Source organism: Gallus gallus, chromosome Z, assembly GCF_016699485.2.
Source record: "Gallus gallus isolate bGalGal1 chromosome Z, bGalGal1.mat.broiler.GRCg7b, whole genome shotgun sequence".
Taxonomy (NCBI): Eukaryota; Metazoa; Chordata; class Aves; order Galliformes; family Phasianidae; genus Gallus; species Gallus gallus.
The window spans coordinates 84356656-84379486 of NC_052572.1; the positions used below are offsets into that span (position 1 = coordinate 84356656).

At 40.1% G+C, this 22831-nt stretch overlaps 1 protein-coding gene across 8 annotated transcripts in view; it reads left to right on the forward strand.

The window, feature by feature from the left end:
- ZNF608 (zinc finger protein 608) overlaps window positions 1-22831 on the forward strand; it is a 99420-nt gene that overhangs the window by 30006 nt on the left and 46583 nt on the right. For all 8 annotated transcript variants that reach the window (XM_040656019.2, XM_046905718.1, XM_040656021.2 and 5 more), the window contains one exon: window positions 10753-11008. In XM_040656019.2, the coding sequence (XP_040511953.1) occupies window positions 10753-11008 (256 nt within the window). The remainder of the gene's footprint in view (window positions 1-10752; window positions 11009-22831) is intronic.

The window sequence follows — 22831 nt, forward strand, 5'->3', positions numbered from 1 at the left end:
TGACACAGCAGCTCTTACTGGTATTTAATTCAGGCCACAATAGTCCAATGCTAGCATTCACTCTCCAGTGGACTTTCGCACTGGCCAGGTGGGACTGTTGAAGAGTAAGCATGCCTTGCTGATTATTCCTTAGTTCTCCAGTTGGCAAATCAGCTGATGAATGGGAGTTAGGGAGTCCTGGTTGGTGTGATATTGTCACCTGTGCACAATTGTGGTAGTGATCAGCACCTACTGTTCTTCTACTCAGCAAGAGAAGGAACCCCTGAGAGTCCAGGCAAGGTAGACAGCTGCTTGACATCCTCCATCTCCAAGGCAGCTATACTGAAAGCCCACCAATACCCTTTTCGGTCCTTGAAGTAACCTCTGCTGGGATGACCTACACCAGTGATGCATGGAGCCTCTGGCCCAGTTGCAATCAGGGTTTTTTGCCACTCATTTCCAGTTAGGCTCACTTTGATCTCCAATACAGTTAGCTCTTGGGATTCCCCTGTCATTCCAGAAAGACAGATGAGTTTAACCCTCTTATAACTCAATGGCATTAGAGTACACTGTGCACTGGTGTCATTTCTGTGGTTCTGATGTACCAGGCCATCGAATCCACACAGTCCAATAAATCTGATTGTCCCTTTCCTCCACCTGGATGGGGATAGAGTCCCTCTAGTTCTATTTATTGTATTTGTTATTCATTTCTCATGTGTAAGAATGAGAAGGGTCACTGTTGACCTCAGAGATAAGAGTGGACCAGCTTCTCTGTCTGGAGAACTGCACACTGTTGCTTTCCCTGCGGGTTCGGAGATATTCTCTTCTCCTAGAGGATGCTGTTTAGCACTGAACAGAGCTTAGCAAGCATAGGCCAGGCCCCACTATGCTGCAGTGATATGTGCCTCTTTAGGACAGCCATGATGACAGCAGACCTTTTCCAAATATTATGCTAGTTTTTCAGTTTTTTAATTCTGCAGTGGCTCAGAGGTGAAGTTCCAAACCTCTGGGGGTGCCCACTGCTCTAGGCACCTCCCTGTAACTTCTCACACTCCCTGCCACCCATAACTTTCCCACCTTGGGGCAGATCTCTGGGTAATATTTTTAAATAATCATTTAAACTTAAACGTAACCAGAAACATATTCATAGAAATAGGAGCACACTGATTTGAACATCCTGAGGATATTCAGAATTCTCAAGAGCTATAGTATCTTGTCTAGGGAAAGAAGGAAAAGTGAAAGAGAAAGGGAGGCTGGAAAATGTCCTCCCCTATCTCCTCCATAACTGGGCTCCCCAAGGATACAAAACAAAGAATATAGAGACTAATAGCATCCACAGCATGGTTTCTGATGCCGAGAGATGATTGCAATGCTGAATTCACACACCACTTTAGTTTCTCCACCGCCAATTTTATGATAATATAAGCCAAGACCACTCGGTATAGCAAAATAAAAACTGCAATCCAGTCCCCAGGGATAACAAACAACACAGCAGGGAAAAAGTAGACAGCAAGCAAGATGCTTCACAATGTAGTTCAATAAGAAGACTCTCAAAAAGCTTCATAAATAGTGGGAAAAGAATGGCATAGTGACTAGCAATTATCAAACTACCACAATACCCTGTGTTAACATGCTCAGATCAGATCTGCTGTTATCTCAGCCCTTCAGGCTCCATGTTGGCTGCCGAAAGTGACTGCTGTTGTTTAACCTGGCAGGTGACTGAGCACCGCACAGTAATTTGCACTCCTCTCCCCTGGTGGGATGGGAGGGAATAAGAAAAAAAACAAAAAACCTAAAATGGAACTCGTGATTTAAGATACAACCATTTACTAAGACAAAGCAAAGGAAAAGGATAATCATGGAATCACAGAAAGGTTTGGGTTGGAAGAGACCTCAAGGATCATTAGGTTCCATCCTCCCCGCCACAGGCAGGGCCACCAACCTCCACATTTAATACTAGACCAGCTACCCAATCCAGCCCTATCCAACTTGGCCTTGAACACCTCCAGGGATGAGGCATCCACAGCCTCTCTGGTCAGCCTGTTCCAGCACCTCACCACTCTCACAGTAAAGAACTTCCTCCTGACATCCATCCTAAATCTTGCCTCTTTCAACTTAAAACCATTTCCCCTTGTCTTGCCATATATATATATGAAAACATATATAACCAGTGATGCAAAAGCAGTTGTTCACCACCCACTGACCAATGCCCAGCTAGCCCCAGAGCAACTGGATGACAGCGAGATGAACTCCCACCCCTTTCACAACTCTCCTTCTGCATGGTGTCGTCTGGTATGGACTATCCCTTGGGCTAGTTTAAGTCAGCTGTCCTGATTCTGTTCTTTCCCAGCTCCTTGAGTCTCCCCAGCCACTTGCTGTCTGAGAAAACTGTAATGGCCTTGGCTGTGCAGAACTACTTAGCAACAGCTAGAAACAGTGGTGTGAACCAAAGCGTAGCATCTTACCAGACACTGAAGAAAAACAGTTCTGTCTCAGCTGAAACAAAGACAGTCTTCATGCTGTAAATTTAATCCTTTAGCTTCATTCATAAGGATTTTTGGACACATTTTGTCAGTACCATGTTCAGCATAGAAATAGAAAAGGAAACATTCTGAATGAAATAGGTATTAGCAGTTTCCTCCTCACAAGATTTATTTCCTCTTAAAAATCTTCACATTAGAACTATTTGAAATGCTGATAACAAATACAGCAAATTCTGCTATTAGTTCAATTTCAGTGAAACTGTTCTGGATTTACACCCAAGTAAAGGTATGCACCAGTAGAGGGGGAAAAAATTGACTGATTCAACTCGCTATTCAGTGGAAATACCAGTGTGAAAACAGAGGCAGGAAGATCATTTTCAACTTAGTCTCTTCAGTGAGATGCTGAATAATCATGAACGTGTATGCCTCATTTTTAAGAACGGTGAGATATTAGTCTTGTTCTTTAAATAGAGTTAGGGAATGGTATCAGACTCTAGTGTTTATTGCTAGAATCATTCTATATTGTATGAACAGGAGAGCGAAACATACCAAAGTGGGATCCAGTGTTCTGTGGAAAAGCCCAAGTGGGAGATCTAAGGCAGTATTATAGGAAGATCCACCAGTTATGCCTGGGAAGCCCAAGGGCTGGCTAAATTGGAAGTTTTCAGGTCAGTAGATACTTTTAAGTGCAGGTCCATGAAATGAAATGATAAATTTTCAGACCAAACAAACAAAAAAATACAATTTAACAGCCTGAATCATAACATACAGACTTCAAACTCTCAAAGTAGAGTCAACAAATGGATGGGTGAGATAAAATTCTAGTGATGGCACACTTATATTCAGAAAGCCAAAGAGGTGTAAAGAAGCCTGACTAAAAGATAACCTGGCTCTCCTCTAAGTCGTGGTTTACTGTGAATTATACTGATATAGGCTGGCAAATCAATACCGATTCCTGAAAAGAAAATTTAAAAAATCACAAATCTATATTCTTTATAGTCCTATCTACGCTCCAGAGTGGCTGCAAAGTCAGCTATTCCATCGGACTGTAGTCATATCACTGACTAATTTAAGCTGTCTTTTGGTAATGGAGGACTACTGCTGCAGAGTAATGGAGTTATGGCAAGATATTTTTGGACATGGAAAATGAAAACTTGAAAAAAAATGCAACAATTAAATGTATTTCTATAAACAAGCACTTCAGGATCAGAACCCTGAAAGGTAAAATATGGAGAAGAAGCAGTCTGTGAAATGAAAACCATCACTGTCATAGTTACCTCCTCCATGGTTTCACAAAACTAGATCAAACGATACCTAATCCTCTACCAGGAAATTTCTGTGCCTTGATTTTTATTGTATTTGATCACATGACACCATCTGATACTGGAGATCATTGCATGCACATTCCGTCTAAATCAGTTCAGAGAAATTCCTTTCTTGATGCAGGAACAGTGTGTACCTTTGCAGGTGGGGTAGGGATCTTGAGACTTACAGTGTTTGCTTGCTCTGTGTTAAAGCTTATCGAAGCAGTTGTACCATAACTGAAGAAAAGGGTGGGAACGCAAACTGCACTGCTGAACAGGAGAAATCAAGTTTCAATGGGGAAAGGTGCTCTAGAATCTCACCGAATATGATTTTCTTGGGCTGAAAGAGGAGAACTGTCTGTAGTAGAGCTTTGCAGGTGGTGATCTGGGCATCCTACCAGGCCTCTGCCAAACGTTTGAACTGACATACAGTTTTTCACAGATGAAGCCTTTGGCAGAAGAATGTTGCTGGCAGTTTTCAAATACTAATCTTTCCCACAGTAAAATGGGTGAATGGTTCTGGGAAATCCCAAGCATCTGGGATAGAATGGAAGATAGAAGAAGGACAAGCAGCTTTCCTTGTCTGGTGTTCACCACCATTGTCTCTGCATTAGATTCTGCTGAGAGATTTCAGATTCTCCCAAGTTGAATTTCTTCCAAAGTGGTTTCAGTGATTTTGTTGGAATTGCTTCTGATGTGTGATGGTGTGAATGAGATTAGAATGAGATTTTCTGGAGTCATTGTTGCCTTAGAACAGCAAGGTAGGGCAGACATACCTTATATAAAAACAAGGGAATCTCTCTTTTACCCTAAGATACAGGAGAAAATAAGGCTTCCATACAGGGCTAATTTCCTCTATTTCTTGCTTTTCACTTTGGTCATGTGAAGTAGTAGTTATTAGCACTGAAGAGCTTGTCAGTGGATTTCAAACTTGGAGGTTTCTCCTTCCTTTTAGTCTTCGTTAAGGAACTATTTACTTTTGCTGAGGATGAAGTTTTGTTTTTTTAGGTACATCCCAGATAGGTCTGAGATCTTCTTCCCATGTGATTCTTACCAGTGTAGCTACTGGCAATGCTCACATTAAAATTTGCTCAATTTAAAAGGTCATGCTAAGCCTTAAACCTTCTGCTCTGCGTTTCTCCAGCCTTTGTATTGATGGATGGATTAAATGGCTTTTGTTATGTGTGTTTCAAAATCATGTGGTGGGTGACACTGGAGTAGTGTATGACCCCACTTGGTCTTAAGCTGGTAGACTATGTCTTCACTGAGATAGATCTTCAAAGATGCATGGTCATTAATGAGGTGGATCTGCACATACTTCAGTGTCCATAAATGTTATTGCACATGTTAGAATTTCACATCATGTGGCCTGACTGCATGGCAGCTATTTTCTGGCTTGTATTTCAGGACTGATGGCAGAAACATTCCATACATTGGACACTCACCCTCTGAAAATTTTCAGAGTAGAAATGAATGAAATACATACATACAGAATGCATTAGTTTGAGTAATACTGTGAATTTGTTTCTTGTCAGATCGGTACTATGGCAATTAGAACCATAGATGTTCCTTGGATTTTGCTCTTCTTTCATTTAGGTGGGTTTCCTATGGGAATACATGAGAGAATGCATCTCAAAAGGTCTTAAGTTCTTCCATCCCCGCTGGAAGCAGAACATGGGTGATGGCAATTGTATGATACTGCATGCTCTTCTGCCCACTGTGCTGAGCTCAGCATTGCCCACTGAAATACCTCCTGGTTGTCAGGAAATTATGCACAAAGGACAGAAAAAAGCCGTTTGTAAGCATGATTTTAGAAACTCGCATTGCATCTGAAAGATGAGTTTTGACGAGCAGAACTTAATTTCAGCATGTGAAGTGACAGAATATCTGAAGACAAGCCCAATTTCTTATAAAGTCTGCCTGTTTCTAGTCAGAATGACATTTCCTCTCTTATCCATATCCTCTCCCACGCACAGGCTAATGTCATGCACCCACCAAGAGATTTTTTTGTCCTGTTCAGATAGGGGAGCAATCAGTGGAGCGCTCACTACAGTGCCTGGCAGACATGCTTCGTTTCTCTGTGAGCTTTCTACTACTGAGAGCCATAGCACTGTGATACAATCAAACACTTGGCAGTGGAAAGCTGCCATGAATAACACTCCAGCTTTGTAGCCTTTGTTACTAATCAGCTCTCAAAAGCTCTTGGAATTGGGTGAATGAAGAAAATGTTGCTTGAATATTTCAGGTTTTTTTTGTTTTTGTTTTTGTTTTTTTTTTTCCTGGAGCCTTTTGATTATGTGTATGAAGAGAACATCTTTGTAAATAACCCTTCTCTTATTTTTTTATTTTTATTTCTTACATTGGCTCATGTGGTAAACAGAGTGCCTACTGCTCTGTATGCACCAACACCTGGGAATAATCATGCAGAAATAACAGTGAGAAACTGCATAGCGTCTGTTTTTGACATTAAGTTTCCTCAGTTTGACAGTCTGCCATCACCAGATGTTACTCTTATGTGCCTGTTTTCCAGTGGAGACTGTGGCCTCCCTCTGCCTCTAATAGGTTACATCAGTGCCCTTTTGGAGAACTCATGGAAACTGTTGTGTCATCACAGTGATCACTGAGAACCGTCACTTTGCTGTGCTGGACTGCAATGGGATGATTTTAAAACATGGCAGGCTGGAGAAACGTGTGAGCTCTGTATTTCTGCTTGTGAGTAAGGCCATGGTGATGTGCAGCTCTTTGGAGCCTGGGGGAGCCAGGTTGCCCAAGGAGGTTGTGGATGCCCCATCCCTGGAGGCATTCAAGGCCATGCTGAATATGGCTCTGGGCAGCCTGGTCTGGTGGTTGGCGACCCTGCACATAGCAAGGGGGTTGGAATGAGATGAGCATTGTGGTCCTTTTCAACCCAGGCCATTCTGTGATTCTCTTATTCTTTGATTCTGTGAATCACCAAAGGCTTGGTGCTGGTCCCTTCTGCTGCAGATACCATGTTTTGGCCTCATCCTCTAGGACTCTGTTTCCTGGAGAACATGAGCATCTCTGAGCAGGTCTGTATTAACCAGAGCAGAGCACAAATATTTGTGACAGCTCGCTCGGTAGGGTACACTGCCAGACCCATGCTTTCTTCTTAGCTCTACCTCACTGTTTGTAATACGCTGGAGAATGGAAGAAACATCCGTTGTTTTAGTCTGCATTCATTTAAAACTTCTGCTGGTCTAGTAATGATAATAACAAACATTTCTTCCTCTGGCTTTGTGATGAGTGTGTTTTATGGAGAAGTGAGTGTGTTTTTGGAGGAATGATGTTGCACGTATACAGGGAGGTTTTGCACAGCTTTCTGAAACACCATGTAAACTATCAAGCAGGCCATTCAATTGCAATCCTTGATTTTATAAAGCTGTCCAATTGATTTTTGGCTGTCCAAGGCTTCATCCTACTACAGCAGCAGGCCACATTGACCTGCCAGTTGCTGGTTGGGTTTTCCAGCTTGCACAAGGCAGGCATATCCAACCCATGGCCCAGCACAGCTCACAGCCTGGCCTGGCCTCTCAGCACCAACCAAGCATTGGTGCGTGATGAACACCATCTGGGCTGAAAGCGGGGCTCAGGAGAGCACAGTGCAGGGCCAGCTCAAGTGATGGCAAATTGGTTTATGATACACTGGCTAAACACAGCCCTGTGAGCAGCAAAAAACATGCAGCCATGCTTTCCTGTGTGATAAAGGAATATGAGAACAGGTTTCGAGATTGCTGAAAGAAGGATCAATTTGGCAGTTTATTTCTGATTCCGTTTTCAGTCAGCATAAATACATTACTCGTGAATTTTCAAATTGAATAAGTTGAGTCGCAGTCGAAAGGTTATCGTGCCTCTTTACTGGACTTCTCTCCAAGCCCCCTCCTACCCAAGAGAAAAGCCCGTGCTTCATAGTCACATCTTATTCATGTCGTCGCTTTTTGGCAGTCGGTACATTTGTGAACAACTGTTTTGAAGGATGAAGTACAGAAAGAGCAACATTTCATCAAAAATCCCTGGCAAACACTTTGGGAAATCACTCAGAGCTGCAACCACCACCACTGAACCAGACTGATGCATTAGTTTCACAGGAACCAGGTCACATATCCCACCAGTGTTATGGCTTGGGTTCCTCTATAAAATGCTAAAAATCAAGTTTTGTTACTTTATGCGCATTAACTCTATTATATATTTTGTGAGGGCTTCTCTGAAAGTAATGCCTGTTTTATGATGTTGGCCCACAATGTCAGAGGCAGATGTTGGTGGGATGGCAGTAGAGGTTGAACCTTCCCAACAATATTTCATTCCCTGTTGCTGTGTGACAGCTGGCAGCAGAAGGGCAGTCTGACAGAATTGGCATCTGACATGGAAATGCAGATGAAGCAGAGGTGTGGAACTGAATTCTTGCATGCAGAAAAACTTGTACCCATTGACATTCATCCACTCTGAATGTTTGTAGAGACCAAACAGTGTGTGCAGCACAGTGAGGCAGTGGGTGGTGTGTTTCAGCAGTGACAGTGTGTCATCTCGGCTGGTGCAGATTAGTACGAGCACAGCATGCAGACTCTTGTTCATCACTGGTGAAAATGCATAGCTAATGATGGTGACTGTGTGAAAAAAATAGTGCTTTGTAGTGGAGAATTTGCTCAGTCAAACGGTGTTATTGTGCTCTTTATATCAGTTGTAGTTTCCCTGGAAATGGGAAGCATTACTTTTGGAGTGACCTTCCTATACATGGCCCAAGACAATTCCTTTACACTCAGTGTGGCCGAGGCAAGCCAACAGGTTGGTCACCCATGCAACAAGTATGCTGAGAAGTCCTCTGAGTGCTGCTCGGGATGATGCTAAGCACCTGAGGCTGACAGCCATGCCCCACAGGAGGTCTCTGCCACCTCACATGTGCCTCTGCAGAGCACCTGACAGCCAGGCGTCACCTGGGCAGACTGACAGGTTGTGGCTGTGTGTTAGCTTACAGCTAGGTCTTGCACAGGGGAGCTGCTCGTGGTGGTCAGCTGATGGCTGTCTTGCCTGTGGGCACCCAGCTCTGCCCTGCAAAGCAATGGTGTCTGTGCTGAATTTGCAAGCACGGTAGTGTATAGAGAAGAGTAAAGATATCATTGTGTGACTGCATTGGTTTTGTGCCACAGTAATTGCTGCTACTCAGCAGTTTTTTGCTGGTATTATTAGGCTTTTGCTCCTGCTGCGTGCTTGTAGTATCCATATTTTGCTTTGATTTTTTTCTTTGCTTTATTCTATCTCTAAGCTGAGGATTACGTCTAAACACAAGTGCCTATTAAATAGGCATTTTTAAATAGTCCCTCCCCCCTAGGAAAAAAAGAAAAGAGAACTGAAGAACGAAAGTTTAGGGAAGGATTTGACTGTAAGTCTCTCCTGTCTTCTCCCTGGCTTTAGCATAGTCAAGGTTGGAATCCAGGCTTATTGTACTAAGATGACACACAATGTTTGTTTTAATATTTAGCACACTCAGGACCTGTGCACATGATGATGGTTGTCTGTATGAGTGAAACTTGAAGCACAATAATTAACTGTTGCAATGGCCATTTGATTTCCATTTCATTTGCTCATTATGAAAAGAGGCCATGTGATGTAGTGATGTAGTGATCAGATCCAGGATGCAAAGAATATATGATGGGGGGAATAACACTAATGAGTGTTATTCTGTCTTCTCTTTGTATTCCATTTGCTTGCTTGGCTTTAGAAGAAAGTTTAACTATGGTTCACATTAAAATACACTTGAACGAAAGCTAGGTGACAGTGTGCAGGGAGTCATTGTGTCTTTCCTCTTGAGCCTTCCTAGAGATGTCCAAAATTAAAAACAACATAGACTTAAAGATACTTGGAAGTCATTTTGAAGGTATCCACCTAGACAGTATCCATCTTCTGAACTGCTGGGCTGAGGAAGGATTTCTTGGTTTGATGTCTGTGATCCAGGAGGCCAAATAAACATGAATTTTAGATGGTTCAGATGATTGCATTAGCTGTTTGAGTGAGCACACTGAAAACTTCGTTTGGCTATTTTTTATGTGTCAAAAGACCTTACTACTGCAGTAAAATACCAGAAACTCTTAAGGCAAATCTTTATGCAGAAGATTATTGGATAGTCGTTATATTGGTTATATTATTTGTTATATTGGTTATATTGGAAGTTGTACGGGAAAGATAACTTTGAAGTGCTTAAATGCATACAGGCTGCATCTGAGCTGTCTGTGCAGACCGTTTGTTTGGCAAATTGTACTGTTACACGTATGCATTTTGGAAGCCCTTAGAAATCACGTGGTTTGGGTAGATTCATCTGTTGTTCCAAGTAGAAAGACGTAAATGTTACCTGTAAGCTGCTAGGTGGGTGACCTCAATGCGTTTAAGAATTTAAGGATTTTAATACATGGCATGTGGCTATTAGAACTGTTGAAAGTATGAATTTCTCTATGATGCACATGAAAAAAAAGATGTTGTTTGTCTTTGTACTGTCTTTATTAATGTTTTTATTTAAATAGAAAATGAAGTTGCCCATTTACCAAATAAATTTCCATCCACAAATCAGTCTCTGTCAGTACTAAGAGAAAAGATTGGCCTTAATCCCTTTTTTCTTAAAAAAAAAAAAAAAAAAAGGAAGAAAACAAAAAACAAACAACAACAACAACAAAAAAGCATCCACTGTTATTTCATGCTAGCAGTCTATGACAGCAGGGAATAGTCTTGCAGAAATTCAGCAATTTGCCTTGTTTAGCATGGTAGATGTTTTTGTACGTAATTCTTCATGTGCAGCGTCTGGACTGCTATCAACAAAATTGAACGCATAAAACTGAAATTGCCCATAGTACACCAAACCCCTGCACACACAAATGTAGTGTAAGCAAACTGGGTTTTCTTTGGTTTGTTATTAGCTTTTTTTTTTTTTTTTTTTTTAAATATCACAGCACCGTTATAGTAAGTTTGTCTGTTGTTTTCAGGTTGATCCCCTGTTTACAGTGCCTGCACCTCCACCTCCAATTTCCAGCAGTATCACACCTCAGATTCTGCCTTCCTACTTTTCTCCATCTTCATCCAATATTGCAGCACCAGTTGAGCAGCTTTTGGTACGGACTCGTTCAGTGGGTGTAAATACTTACGAAGTTGGAGTAGTAACAGAACCCGAATGCCTTGGACCCTGTGAGCCTGGAACCAGCGTGAACTTGGAAGGAATTGTGTGGCATGAAACTGAAGAAGGTAAATTGTTTTTTCCATTAGGCTTGTCTATTAGATATCTTAACGAGGAGGTTATGCCTGACTTAGTAGTCTGTGGGAACTCCATAATGTACAGTGGCAATCATAGTTGTTAGCTAAGCTGGTGGGTTTTTTCTTATAAAAACAAATGGCAGATTTTTTACTTAACAGTCGTATTTTCCAAATGACCCACCACGTAACCCCAATTAACAACAGAATTGTTTCCCACTGCTTTGTTGAGAAAAGTATATGAAGAAAAAGCTAACAGAGTAGCTTAAGTATGCTGTTTAAATGTGCATGAGGAGAGGAATGTACGTGAGAGGCATGGATTTATGAATTGCTCGGATTAACACTTAAAAAGCTGAGAATTTTGGAACTCAGATACTCGAATAAAAAAAATGGCACCATTATATAATGATAGAAGCCCCAGAGACCCCTCAGAAATTCTGACTGTTGCTGTGGTAACTCTGCAATTTGGTTGTTTGAAACATGCTACACGAGGAAAATGTTCTAAGAGAGATGTTCCATCTGGTGAAGAAGTGCTCTCTAAACCAGACCGATTTCTGTAATACCCTCTGACAGCATTTGGCCAAGCAGGAGAGCTGGAGAGCTCTGGCAAATAATAAATGTGATTGTCTGTGGTTTAGAACAAAGCAGAAAGAGGATTATGCTGTGATATGCAGATTTTTCCATCTTGGTTTCAAAAGCTCATTATTTAAAAAACAGCTTTCTGTAGCTAATGCTAAAAACACTGTGTGTATACCCTAACCTACTGCAGTTTTTGTTTTCATAGTGGTGGATTTCTCCAGTTGTAGCTGTTTTATAGTCTCCCTATGACTATCCTTCTGTTTGTTTTTGAGGATTATTTAATTCTTAGTGGTCTACCACCCTCCACTGTGAGAACAAGATTATTTACAAAAGGATAAAATGAAAGAGTACAGCAGTGCATTGCTTCATGATAAATCCTGACATCCTGCAGACATATGCATAATGGCATTTGGTCCTTTGCAGCGATATATAAGACCTCACCTAAGTGCTCTACGCTGTCCTCTCAAAAATCAATAGAGAGAGTCAGATTTACTCGCTTTTATATGCTTTCATCCATCCATCTTTCTCTCTGTGTATGTCTACAGCAGATTCATAAGGTGCATTGATCCTTTTAGATTGTTTTTAAAGCGCAATATAAATTCAGTTTTAAAATATCCCCGCAGAGATGACTGCCTGTAGCCACTCCAATTTTCTTTGACTTTCCTGTATCAACTGGACTTGAAATGTGTGGGTGTTAACTGTGGCAGCATGAAAGAGCAGTAGCTGTTAATAGTGTTATTCTTGCTGAATAAACTAAACTTCTGACCCCCACTGAATTTAAGAAGCCTGTCTCGTTAGAGGTTTGGCACCAGAAGCATTAAAAAAAAAACAACTGCATTCTTGTCAGGATGACATTCCATTTAGCAGTTTCTCAGCACTCCACTGGTTTAAAAGCTCTTGGTATTTAGTAGAAATTAAGTCCCTTAACCTTTTCCCAGTTTGTCTAAAACAATTTTCTGAAACAGCTACGAGTTAGGTGATGGCATGTTTGAACACAATGGTTTTCAATGTGCCAGTTTTCATGGCTTTATAAATGCTGTTTTGCAATTCTGCTGCTGCGAGTGAGTACAGTAGTACATGCAGTGGGATTTAAAGCTGTCCTAGAAATGTAGCTGCTAGAATACAGATTCAGAGGCTAAATACAATGGATACCGTATTGTGTTGTATGCTTTGTACTGCTGTCTTTTATGTCATACTGTTCCAGATTCTGCTTCAATGAAGAAAATATCGTCACTTGTATTCTGTTTTTCCCCAAACCAGTGTTCACAATCAAGCCTCTATTATGAAAAAACGAGTCCCTAATGATCAATTTTGCATTTTAATTGAGTTTTGCTGTTTGGAGCACACATATGTATATATTTAGCTGTTTTCAGATTTTTTTACACATTCATGAAAGCAGCTATGTAGCAGCTTGCCTGAAACAATTTCTGCCAAATTTTAGAAAACAGGCTGCAGATGGGTCTTCGATTTATCTTTAGCTGAAGGATGATCATCAGATAATCATTGTCTCCAGTTACGATTCTGACTTTAATTAGTCCAGAACATGACCTTTGCTAAAACTGGTGTACATCCAGAATACACTGAACTCACTGTAACTGGTGAGATCTAAAACCGTCTTGATGTTCATAACGCCCAATTGAAATATAAATTTATTTTGTGATATCCATGTGTTCCTTTCACATTCACTTCATTCACTGCTTTCCAAAGCCTACTAAAAACGCATGCAAACTGACATCTCTCTGTCCATAAAATGGATGGCTTTTTTAAGGCAGAAGAATCCTAAGAAGCTAAGGTATGAAGATTTCTGATCTTGCCTTGTATTTTGAGATATTTGAATTATTTTGTATCTGATTTAGCCACTTTGTAAGGTGAGTTTTAAGCTGATTAGAACAGGTTTGTAGGATGTCTGCATATCCTGTGGTATATCAGAACTGTGACCCAAATGTGCTGCTGAGCAGCCTCCATATGCTGCAGGAGGAACTAGCAATCAGAACACAAGTGCAGAAAGGATGTGGTGATTACAGTTATTAAAAAAAGAGTGAAGTGAGAAAGGTGAAATCCAGTGGTTCATGTCGAACTCATTGTTAATTCTAGTACATGCTTTCTGGAGAGTACATGCTTTCAAGAATGCATGTTTTGAAGGTTTTCAGTGTCTGGAGTAACCAATTTTCTATTAGGGATACTAAAGAAGTTCCATTGCATTTCTTGTTCACAGCCACAGGAATGGTGATGTTTGCGTTTATTACTCGTTTCTAAGGTAATCATTCCAAAGGGGGAAAAAAAGCTGCACTGGATTTCACACAAAATCACGACTGATCAAAGAGAATGTTTTTCATTTATTCCATAGCAGTCAATTCAGTTGATTTGATGAGCAGATTTAATGAATCAGACTCCTTTTCCTGGAGCATTTCAATCCTAAGATATGTGTAGGGAAACTGGCATCTGAAATCTGTCACATTTTATTTATTACAAGGCATTGTAACTAATCATAGCTGTGGTTTGCTAGTAGAATTTACTCAGAATGCCTGTTACCATTTGACCTTTTCTCAGTTGCATTACTCAGTTGTGCAGTGTTTAATTTCTACCTAAGTATTCTGCCTGCATTTTTCTCTGCTAATACTCTTGTTTAGATATATCTTGGGAATGTATCCAAAGTGGTGTGAGTGCCTAAATTTAAAAAAATAAAAAAATAAAAAAAATAATGATAAAAAAGATGTTTTAAAGGAGCTAGTTGATGTTACCTTGCAGTAGTGAGAAATGGCCACAGGCAGGACCAACCTGAAAGCTGGCAGCTTGATGTGGACATCTGATTCCAGAAAGAACCATCCGGTAATAGCAGAGATCTGTCATAAAAAGCAACTTGGTAGTGTTATTGGAGTGTATTTTTTTATTGTTTTTGTTTGTTTGTTTGTTCCCTTATATTCCAGGAAGCAATTGTCTGTATTTCTATACTGTCTATATTTCTATACTGAGAAATAAGCTTTATCTAGAATCGGGTACTTGCTAAATGGGGTAATTATCTTCTGGGAAAACGCTTTTGAAAAGAGTAGTAATTGTTTCTAACTACCTGGAGGAAATAAAAATAACACAGAAAAAAGGAAAACCACCAACCAGCTTCTAATGCACTGTTGCCCTGGGTCATGTTCTGTTTTTGCTTTAGTGTTAATAGAATCTGCCCAGAGATGCGAAAAGCACTACTTCTGATGATGTCTTGTTTGCTTGCAAACTGCTTAGGAGACAGCCATCCATCACTTTGCTGCCTCTGTGTGCAGAGCAAGCTGTCAGCATGCTGTGTTGGAGTTCTTCCATTACTGCATTGATATTCTTCCTCTTGTGTGGTTTGGGTACAACTTCCTGTTGTTGTTCAGTAATAGATAATGGAAAAATTAGTTGTATTTTTTAATGTGTTCTCTGGTCAGGGCTCCCTTGTTTTTATAACTTGAGACTAGTTGCTGAGTGTAATAAGCAGGAGTGTGAAGCTTGCTGTAATTAATTATACTCGATCTCAGAAATGTGGTGGAATCACCTCAAGGGTGTTCCAGATTTATGTTATTGTCAGTTCTGGCACTGTTTTGCAGTAGAACACCTAGATGAGAGACAGAGACATGCTGATGCTTGTGGATGGGTTTTTCAGCCTGCCGCACTTGCATCTAATATGCATAGACATTTTCAAAACACACCCACTGCGCAGAACTGAGGTTGATTCTTCCTTGTCTTACTATGTGGTGTTAGTTCTGCAAGAACACGGTCTGTTTTAGATGTCTCTGGTTATTTATGTGTTCATACATGTGTGTATAAGTAAGGGTGTGTATGTGTGTACAGAATTAAAGGAATGAGAAGTATTCTGCCTGCCTTTGATACCCCTTAGCAATTTCTTGTGGTTTAACAACCACGCTTTCCTACTTTCATGTATATGAAGACATGAAGCCTATGCTGAAAAGTGTATCAAAAGTTCAGGAAAACAAATGCAGAAATTAGAGAAAAACTGGTTGTGTGGTTGGTGTTTTTTTTTTTCCCCATAAGATATTTTGTCAAAGAACTTTACAGTACTACACAGAAATTCAGATAAATGTAGTTTGAAGAATCGTTAAGGTTGGAAAAGACCTCTAAGACCTCTAATGCAACTGCCAACACTGTTGTCTTGAACTCAGGCAAGGATTATAGAGAGGTAATGCTGTTTACTAAACCAAGCAATGAAGTTTAAAAAAAAGCCAAGAGATAACCTTTCGGGTTGGGTGCATTTATATTCTGCCCTTTATGTGCAATGTCAAATATTAACTTGCTGGCTATAGAAAGCAGCATCCTGGTATCCTTACCCATTACCTTCACTATAGAAATGTGGGTATTTTTATGGGAGAGAAACACTAGGATGTTTGAAAGGCTTGCCCACGTTAGATAAACAGTTTTGTCCATGTTGGAGAAACAGTTCATGGAGGAGATAGCCTTTTTTTTGCTATCTACACTAAGAGAGCACCTGAATTCCAGCTATTTTCTACTGTCATGCACATACTCAGCTGAGACATATGAATGCTAGTCAGTATCAAAACATAATCTGTTCAGAAAAAGCCTACACATGTTTTTTTTCTTCTTTCTACCGCCTGTCAGATCAGAGCCCATAAATTAATGGACTTCATGAAGCCTGAGATACATGATTCTTTGTAGGCCTCCACTGCCTCACTGTTTTAGGTTCGTGGAGTATGATGCCTGGCATGCATCACGTAGCAACTTGTGGCACGTAAGAAATGGGAAGCCACAGGCTTGTAGAAAAACTGGTAATGTGTTTCATGGAAAACTATACCTATTTTACGAGATAAGTTTGGGAAGTTTTATTTTGGGATGTACATAGGCTATCAGAGAAAAGTTTTTTACGACCTAAATATTGCAGGACCTGGACTACGAGAGGGACTTTAGCAATTGGTACACTGAATTTGTGGTGCCTAAGGGGCCTTCTTGATCATCTCACCATTGTTCTTGACCTTATCAGGGTATGTACATGTTTATGAATGCAAATTCTGATGTTGTCTTCTGCAGTGTTTCTTATACATTTGAATGAAACACACAGTGCTGGCCAGCATGGGAGGGAAAGAGTGCTTGATCTAAGCCAGTAGGGCATTAATTTCATTTTGACATTTGATATTTTATGACAATTCTATGATTGTAGCTGAAATGCTTGCTCTGAGATAACCACAGAGTGAACTGTGAACAGACTGCTAAGCACACCTTTCAGTTTCCCAATTAGTCTTCTGCTGGCCATCTACTTCATAGAACCATCATAGAAACGTTTGAACTGAAAGGGACCCTTAAAGGCCATCTAGTCCAACACTCCTGCAATTAACAGGAACATCTACAGCTAGATCAGGTTGCTCAGAGCCCTGTCCAACCTGACCTTGTATGTTGCGAAGAATGGGGCATTCACCACCTCTCTGAGCAACCTATTCCTGTACCTAATCACTGTTAGTGTAAAAAACTTCTTCCTAAAATCCATTGTAAAATTTCCCCTCTTTTAGAACTATAGAATCACAGAATCACCAAGGATGGAAAAAACCTCCAACCGTCCACCTACCACCAAGATTTCACCAGTAACCCATGTCCCTCAGTACAACGTCTAAACATTTCTTGAACACCTCTAGGGACAGTGACTCAACCACCTCCCTGAGCAGCCCATTCCAGCACCTGACCAATTTTTCAGGGGAAAAAAAAAATCATAATATCCACCCTGAATCTCTCCTGGTGCAACTTGAAGCCAGTCCCTCTAGTCCAGTCTGGTCCTGTCTAGTCCTGCTAATGATGCAAGAGAAGAAGCAGACCACCACCTCACCACAGCTTCCCTTCAGGTTGTTGTAGGGAGCAATAAGGTCAGCCCTGAGCCTCCTCGTCTCCAGAATAAACAATCCCAGCTCCCTCAGCTGCACCCCGTAAGACTTGTGCTCCAGACCCTAAGAGCTCCATTGCCGTTCTCTGGACATACTCCAGGGCCTCAGTGCTTTTCTTGTAGTAAGGGGCCCAAAACCGAACTGAAATAATTTTAACCGGGCTGAAATAATTTCCCCTTGTCCTATCACAACAGGCCCTGCTAAACAATCTGTTCCCTTCTGTTTTATAGCCCCCCTTTAGATACTGACAGGTAGTTGTTATCCTGTCCTGGTAGGAGAGCTGTTCAATTCTATGTATCATTTTTGCAGCCCTCCTCCTCCTCACTCCAACAGGTCCACGTCTCTCCTGTACTGAGGACTCCCCATCCAAATGCAGTACTCCAGGTGAGGCCTCACCAGCACAGAGTGGAGGGGCAGGATCACCTCCCTCAACCTGCTGCCCATGCTTCTTTCAATGCAGCCCAGGACACTGTTGGCTTTCTACACTGCAAGCAATATTTGATTGTGTTTTCACCCTAAATAGTTGAAGCAGATATTAATTTTAGGGGTAAGTCCCTATGCTATCCATAGAAAAGTGGTTTTAAGGTGTTAGACCTGCTCTTACAAGCCAGGTATACAAGGCTGAATTGATGTAGTCTTAATTAGTTGCCATGAATCAGCCAGCCTACAATAACCAAACCTTTGCAGGTTCCTAGTTCACAGCAAACAGTAGATAAATCGTGTCAGTATAAACCTTCTCAGTGAAGGAGAAATGCAGAATGGATTATAGGTGTTCCCTGCTGTCAGCGCTGTAGGTTAGAGAGAAATATTACCTCGTTGAATTTAATTCTGATTCTTTTACAGAGCACTCCTTTTGTTCACAGATGCTCAATTAGTCATTAATTTGAACATTAATTTAAGGCTTTTTATTTTGTTGATATAAAGCATCACAGAGAAGTGAAGATCTATGCATCACCCCTTGTATTCCTTCCTTACACAACTGCTTCAGATCAGGAAATGTGTCTAAAGATGTTGTTGTGTTAAATGTTAAATTTGGATTTAAATGTCAGCTTTAGTCCTTGAACATGTACGCATTGTAGGTTTCTAGCTAGTGTTAGTCCTACAGCATTGTTTAGAGAGGCTGTGCACCTCTGCTGCATAAAGGGATGCATAATTTGTTTACTTCCTTATGCCTGGCTGTCTTTTTGCTTCACTTCTGCAGATACAGATGTGATGCTAAGCAGAGCATTGCCACGGTTCATTTGTAGTAACTGAGTGAGAATATCCAATGTGTCTTATTTTGCCAGAGCAGTAATAGCCAGTCTGTCTACAAATAACTGGCAAATGGTACATTCTATGGCTCAGAGGGAAGACCATCTTGATATAACCCAAGGCATGAATGAAAAAAAAAACAACAAATTTTAGCTGATGAAGAAAGTATGTCTGCATGCTACATGCAGGTGTTTTCTTACTGAATAAATAACACTGCGGTCAGGAATGAAATCACAATGGAATCAAAAGAGCAGAAGTTCTTTGGCCCTCAATGTTACTAAAAGATTGCAGTTTATACTTTTGTTCTAAGATGGGTAGAGTGGAAAAGTAGAGGTTGAGGATGAAGACAAAGAATTCAGAGAAAGAAAAGCTCAAGGTGAATAGCTTTCTTGATTTAGACTGAAAAACAAAGTCTAGATTTATTAAAGCTAGTGTAGCAATGGAAACCACAATTGAGGTTCATCAATTTTATATCCCTAAATTCCATGAGATTTACAGGAAAAAATGACACCTTGGATTAAAACAAAAAACAAGGGCAGAATTTGAGCCCTTTACTTCTATTTTTTTTTTTAAAGGAAGTATCAACTAAATCAGAAGAAGTAAATATTTATAAAAATTAGCACTATTTTGTATTCACTAGCTTAAAATACATATCTCAAGGAATTTTTGAATGGATGTACGTATGGAAATAACAGCTGAAAGAATTAATAATTAAGGCCACAATTTAATACCCTTGATGAAGTTGCAATCACACACATACAAAGTAAAGCAGTATTTTCAAAAAGCATTATTTTCCTTTTCCCTACATTTTTTCTATAGATTTCAGTTGTTACATTACTAGGACTTTGCTTTTTGTGGCATTTTAGCGTACCTAAGTGATTTTGTTCTGAATTTTGCTTTTTTTTTTAATTTAGTTTTTATTCTTAGTTTCTGTTTAGTCATCACATCTATATTAGGATATTTGCTTTTGCTCCAGTAATTTAGCAAATGGCATAAAGATATCCAAAAACATGGAGTGAAGTTATTATTAAAATATACTCCATTATTAAAATATACTCCAATTAAAAACATGGAGTAATAACTTATTTTTGGGGAAATGTCAGCAGTTAACACAAGTGCTGCAGAGAAGCACTTTCCAATCAGTCTTTGGTTAATCTAGAGGTGTGCTTTTCTCCAGTCGGTTTAAAACTTCTGCATTTAAGTAGGTTGAAACAAGTAATTATGTTTTACTGCCTGCTTACTTTCCCCTACAGTGACTGCACCTATACTGCTTAACCTTGCTTTCATACAGAACAGGCTTTTGTGGATCTTTTAAAGCCTGAGGGAGGCTGTGACCCAATCTGGTTGGGAGATTTTGTAAGTAGAAGGAACAGTCTCAGGTTTCACTAGAGGAGCTGTTTTCCTTCAGGGAGGAGATAAGCTGATGTCAATTTGTAGAAGAGCGTGAGTTCTAATACGTGTTATGGATTTTAAAAAGGCTTTATGTCGCTCTCTACAATTTTATTAAATTCCTGAAAAGCGTGCCGTGGCTCCTCAGAAAGTCTGGTTTCTCAAAAGCTTTCACAATAAATTGGTTTTTGTTTCTTCAGAAGTTTATTGAAGCCAGTATTAGTGACTGTGAAACTGGTTTGATGTGTGTGCCTCCAAGCCTGTTTCTTCAGAACATTAACTATCAGTAGACTTGATTTAGTTAGAGTGTAGGAAGTATAGCTGGTTTACAAGCTCAGTAATTTAAAAAAAATATGGGATAATGGTGACAGATCCTAGGCTTGAGAGCTCTATTTAGATGTGATGAAATCTGAAATGTGGTCAGTAGATGCTACTAATTTTTGCTACTATGTTAAAGTCAGATAATTTTGTTATGAACTCTTTAATTAGGAATGACGTTTTCAGCATGGTCAGCATGCACTTGAAAAAGTCTTTCATGCTTTCCATTATGGTATGAAGGAAATAAAAAGTCTTTAATCTTATAAAAATGATGAATTCAGTATTTGTAAGTGCATTAGACCAGTGTGACTCTTAAGTGGCTGTATAGTTCTTTGATGGTAGCCGTTCCCTGAACTTTCTCAACTTGGCCAACTCTTCAGCCAAAGCATGGACCCAGCTAGGCCCCATTTCCTCCTAATTAGAGTGCTGTTTAAAATGGGAGTGAAACATCTTGGGTTTTGAAACACAATGATGTATTATTTCATTTCTATTTAAATTGGCAAGTCAGAGTTTTTGGAAACATTGCTAGCTGAGAGAATGTTCAGCAGTTCTGATGAGGAGAGAAAGGCAGCAAAGTTTGCTTCACAGATGCTGATGCAAGGCAGAGGTACATCTAGAGCACTGCCAGCTGCAGCTGATCCAGTGTGTGAAAAGCCTCTGGCATTTGTTTAACAACATACATTTTCTTCCAGGGGAGTTCTTTTGCAAACTTCCCAAAACAAACCTTCATGTCTTACTCAGGAGTTGTCACTTTGTCTGTGTATGTGTGTGTGTGTCCCAAAAGCTGTTCAGATTATTTCTCTGAATTTTCTTTTATCCAGAATGTGAAGTGTTGGAGGCCTCAACCTCTACTTGTTGTACCAGAGAAACTGGCGAGGCCATCTCAGGTTTAAAAGAGGCTTTCAGTGACTCTATACTTCCCATGCAGATGCCTTGCTGTTGATGAGAATGAAGCTGCTTAGCATTTCTGGGTATTTTTTTCTATGAAAACCAGTCTGGGGTTTTTTCCAGATGAACTGACAGGCAGGTTGTCCTTCAGATAATGAGTACAGGTGGCACAGACGTTCAAATTCATCAACAGCTCTATCAATCTTTATGAATCTCAAAGCTGAAGACTGAGTTCATTTCTGTACTCCTATCTTGATTCTATCCAATCAAGTGACTTACTGAAGGAGAGGGGCTTAGAAGGGAGTTTGCTTCAAGTCTGTAAGTGGTGATCAGGTTACAAGTGGTTCCTTTGGTCTAGACGAGGAAGTGACAGGAAGTAACAGAAAATGTTCTTGCATCTCCAAAGGATTGTCTTCGAGGAATACAGCTAGCAGTGCTGTCCTGAAAACCAACCTCCATTTGGACAGGCAGCTTGATGCATGCAAAGCTACTAATTTGTTTCCAGCTTCAAGGAGATTTAGAGTCTTTGCATTGTTGGCAGTGGCACACAACGTAATTGTTATCCTGACTGATCTTCAGTCTAGTTGCACTGGCTGGTAGCTAGGAAGGGCTGGAATGTTTACTGAATTAGCGAACCAGACAGCTTCTCCTGAAAGTTGCTCTGGGACTCCTCCAACTTTTTGGTATTTCACAAGAACACTCAAAGGGTTTTTTTTTTTTTTTTTTTTTTTTTTTTTTTTTTTTTTTTTTTGTGATTAATCAAGTCACTTAGAAACCCCACACAGGGAGAAAAGTAAATAGGTGAGTACGAAAAATAGATGGCAGAATTAATGTTTTTCAGCTGGCAACGTTATGTGGTTATTTGGGGCTCTATGTAACAGATTTGCTTTCATCTGTTTTCTGCCTCTTTCTTCTACAAAAGCAGTTTTGCAAATATGTGATTTTAAAATACTTTTAAAAAATGAACTGTGCATACCAAGACATTTGTTTGCATTCCTCTTATTCAGTTGGGCAATGTTTGTGGACAGCAGCTATTTACCCTTTGGAATTTGGGCCGTTAACATACCATTGGTGTAAAGCTAGCTTGATTCACCAAAAACTCTTCTGAAAAGGGGTATGGCATATCGTTGTGCAATTAATTTATTCAAGTCAACCTAATGGTTAAGCTTAGGTCAGCTTTGAAGGGTAAATTTCATTGCTGGGAAACATTCTTGGCGATGAATGAATGCATGAATAATCTTTCTTTGAACCTTAAGATGCACAATAGACACAATAACTCTTGAGTTGAACTTTACAAGCAGAACGGACTGATTTATGAGCAGCTGTTGAAAGTGCATCTAGTCAAATTATTTTTTAATCTGTGAAGTAGGAACCTGTAGTATATTAATTACTGCAAACCATTGCCATGATGGACATAGGAAAATTATGCAAGTCTTTACTACAAGCTTTTAATTCATAGATTAAATAAAAAAGTAGTAAATTTGATAAGATACACTGCCATAAACTGAGAGTCACTTGT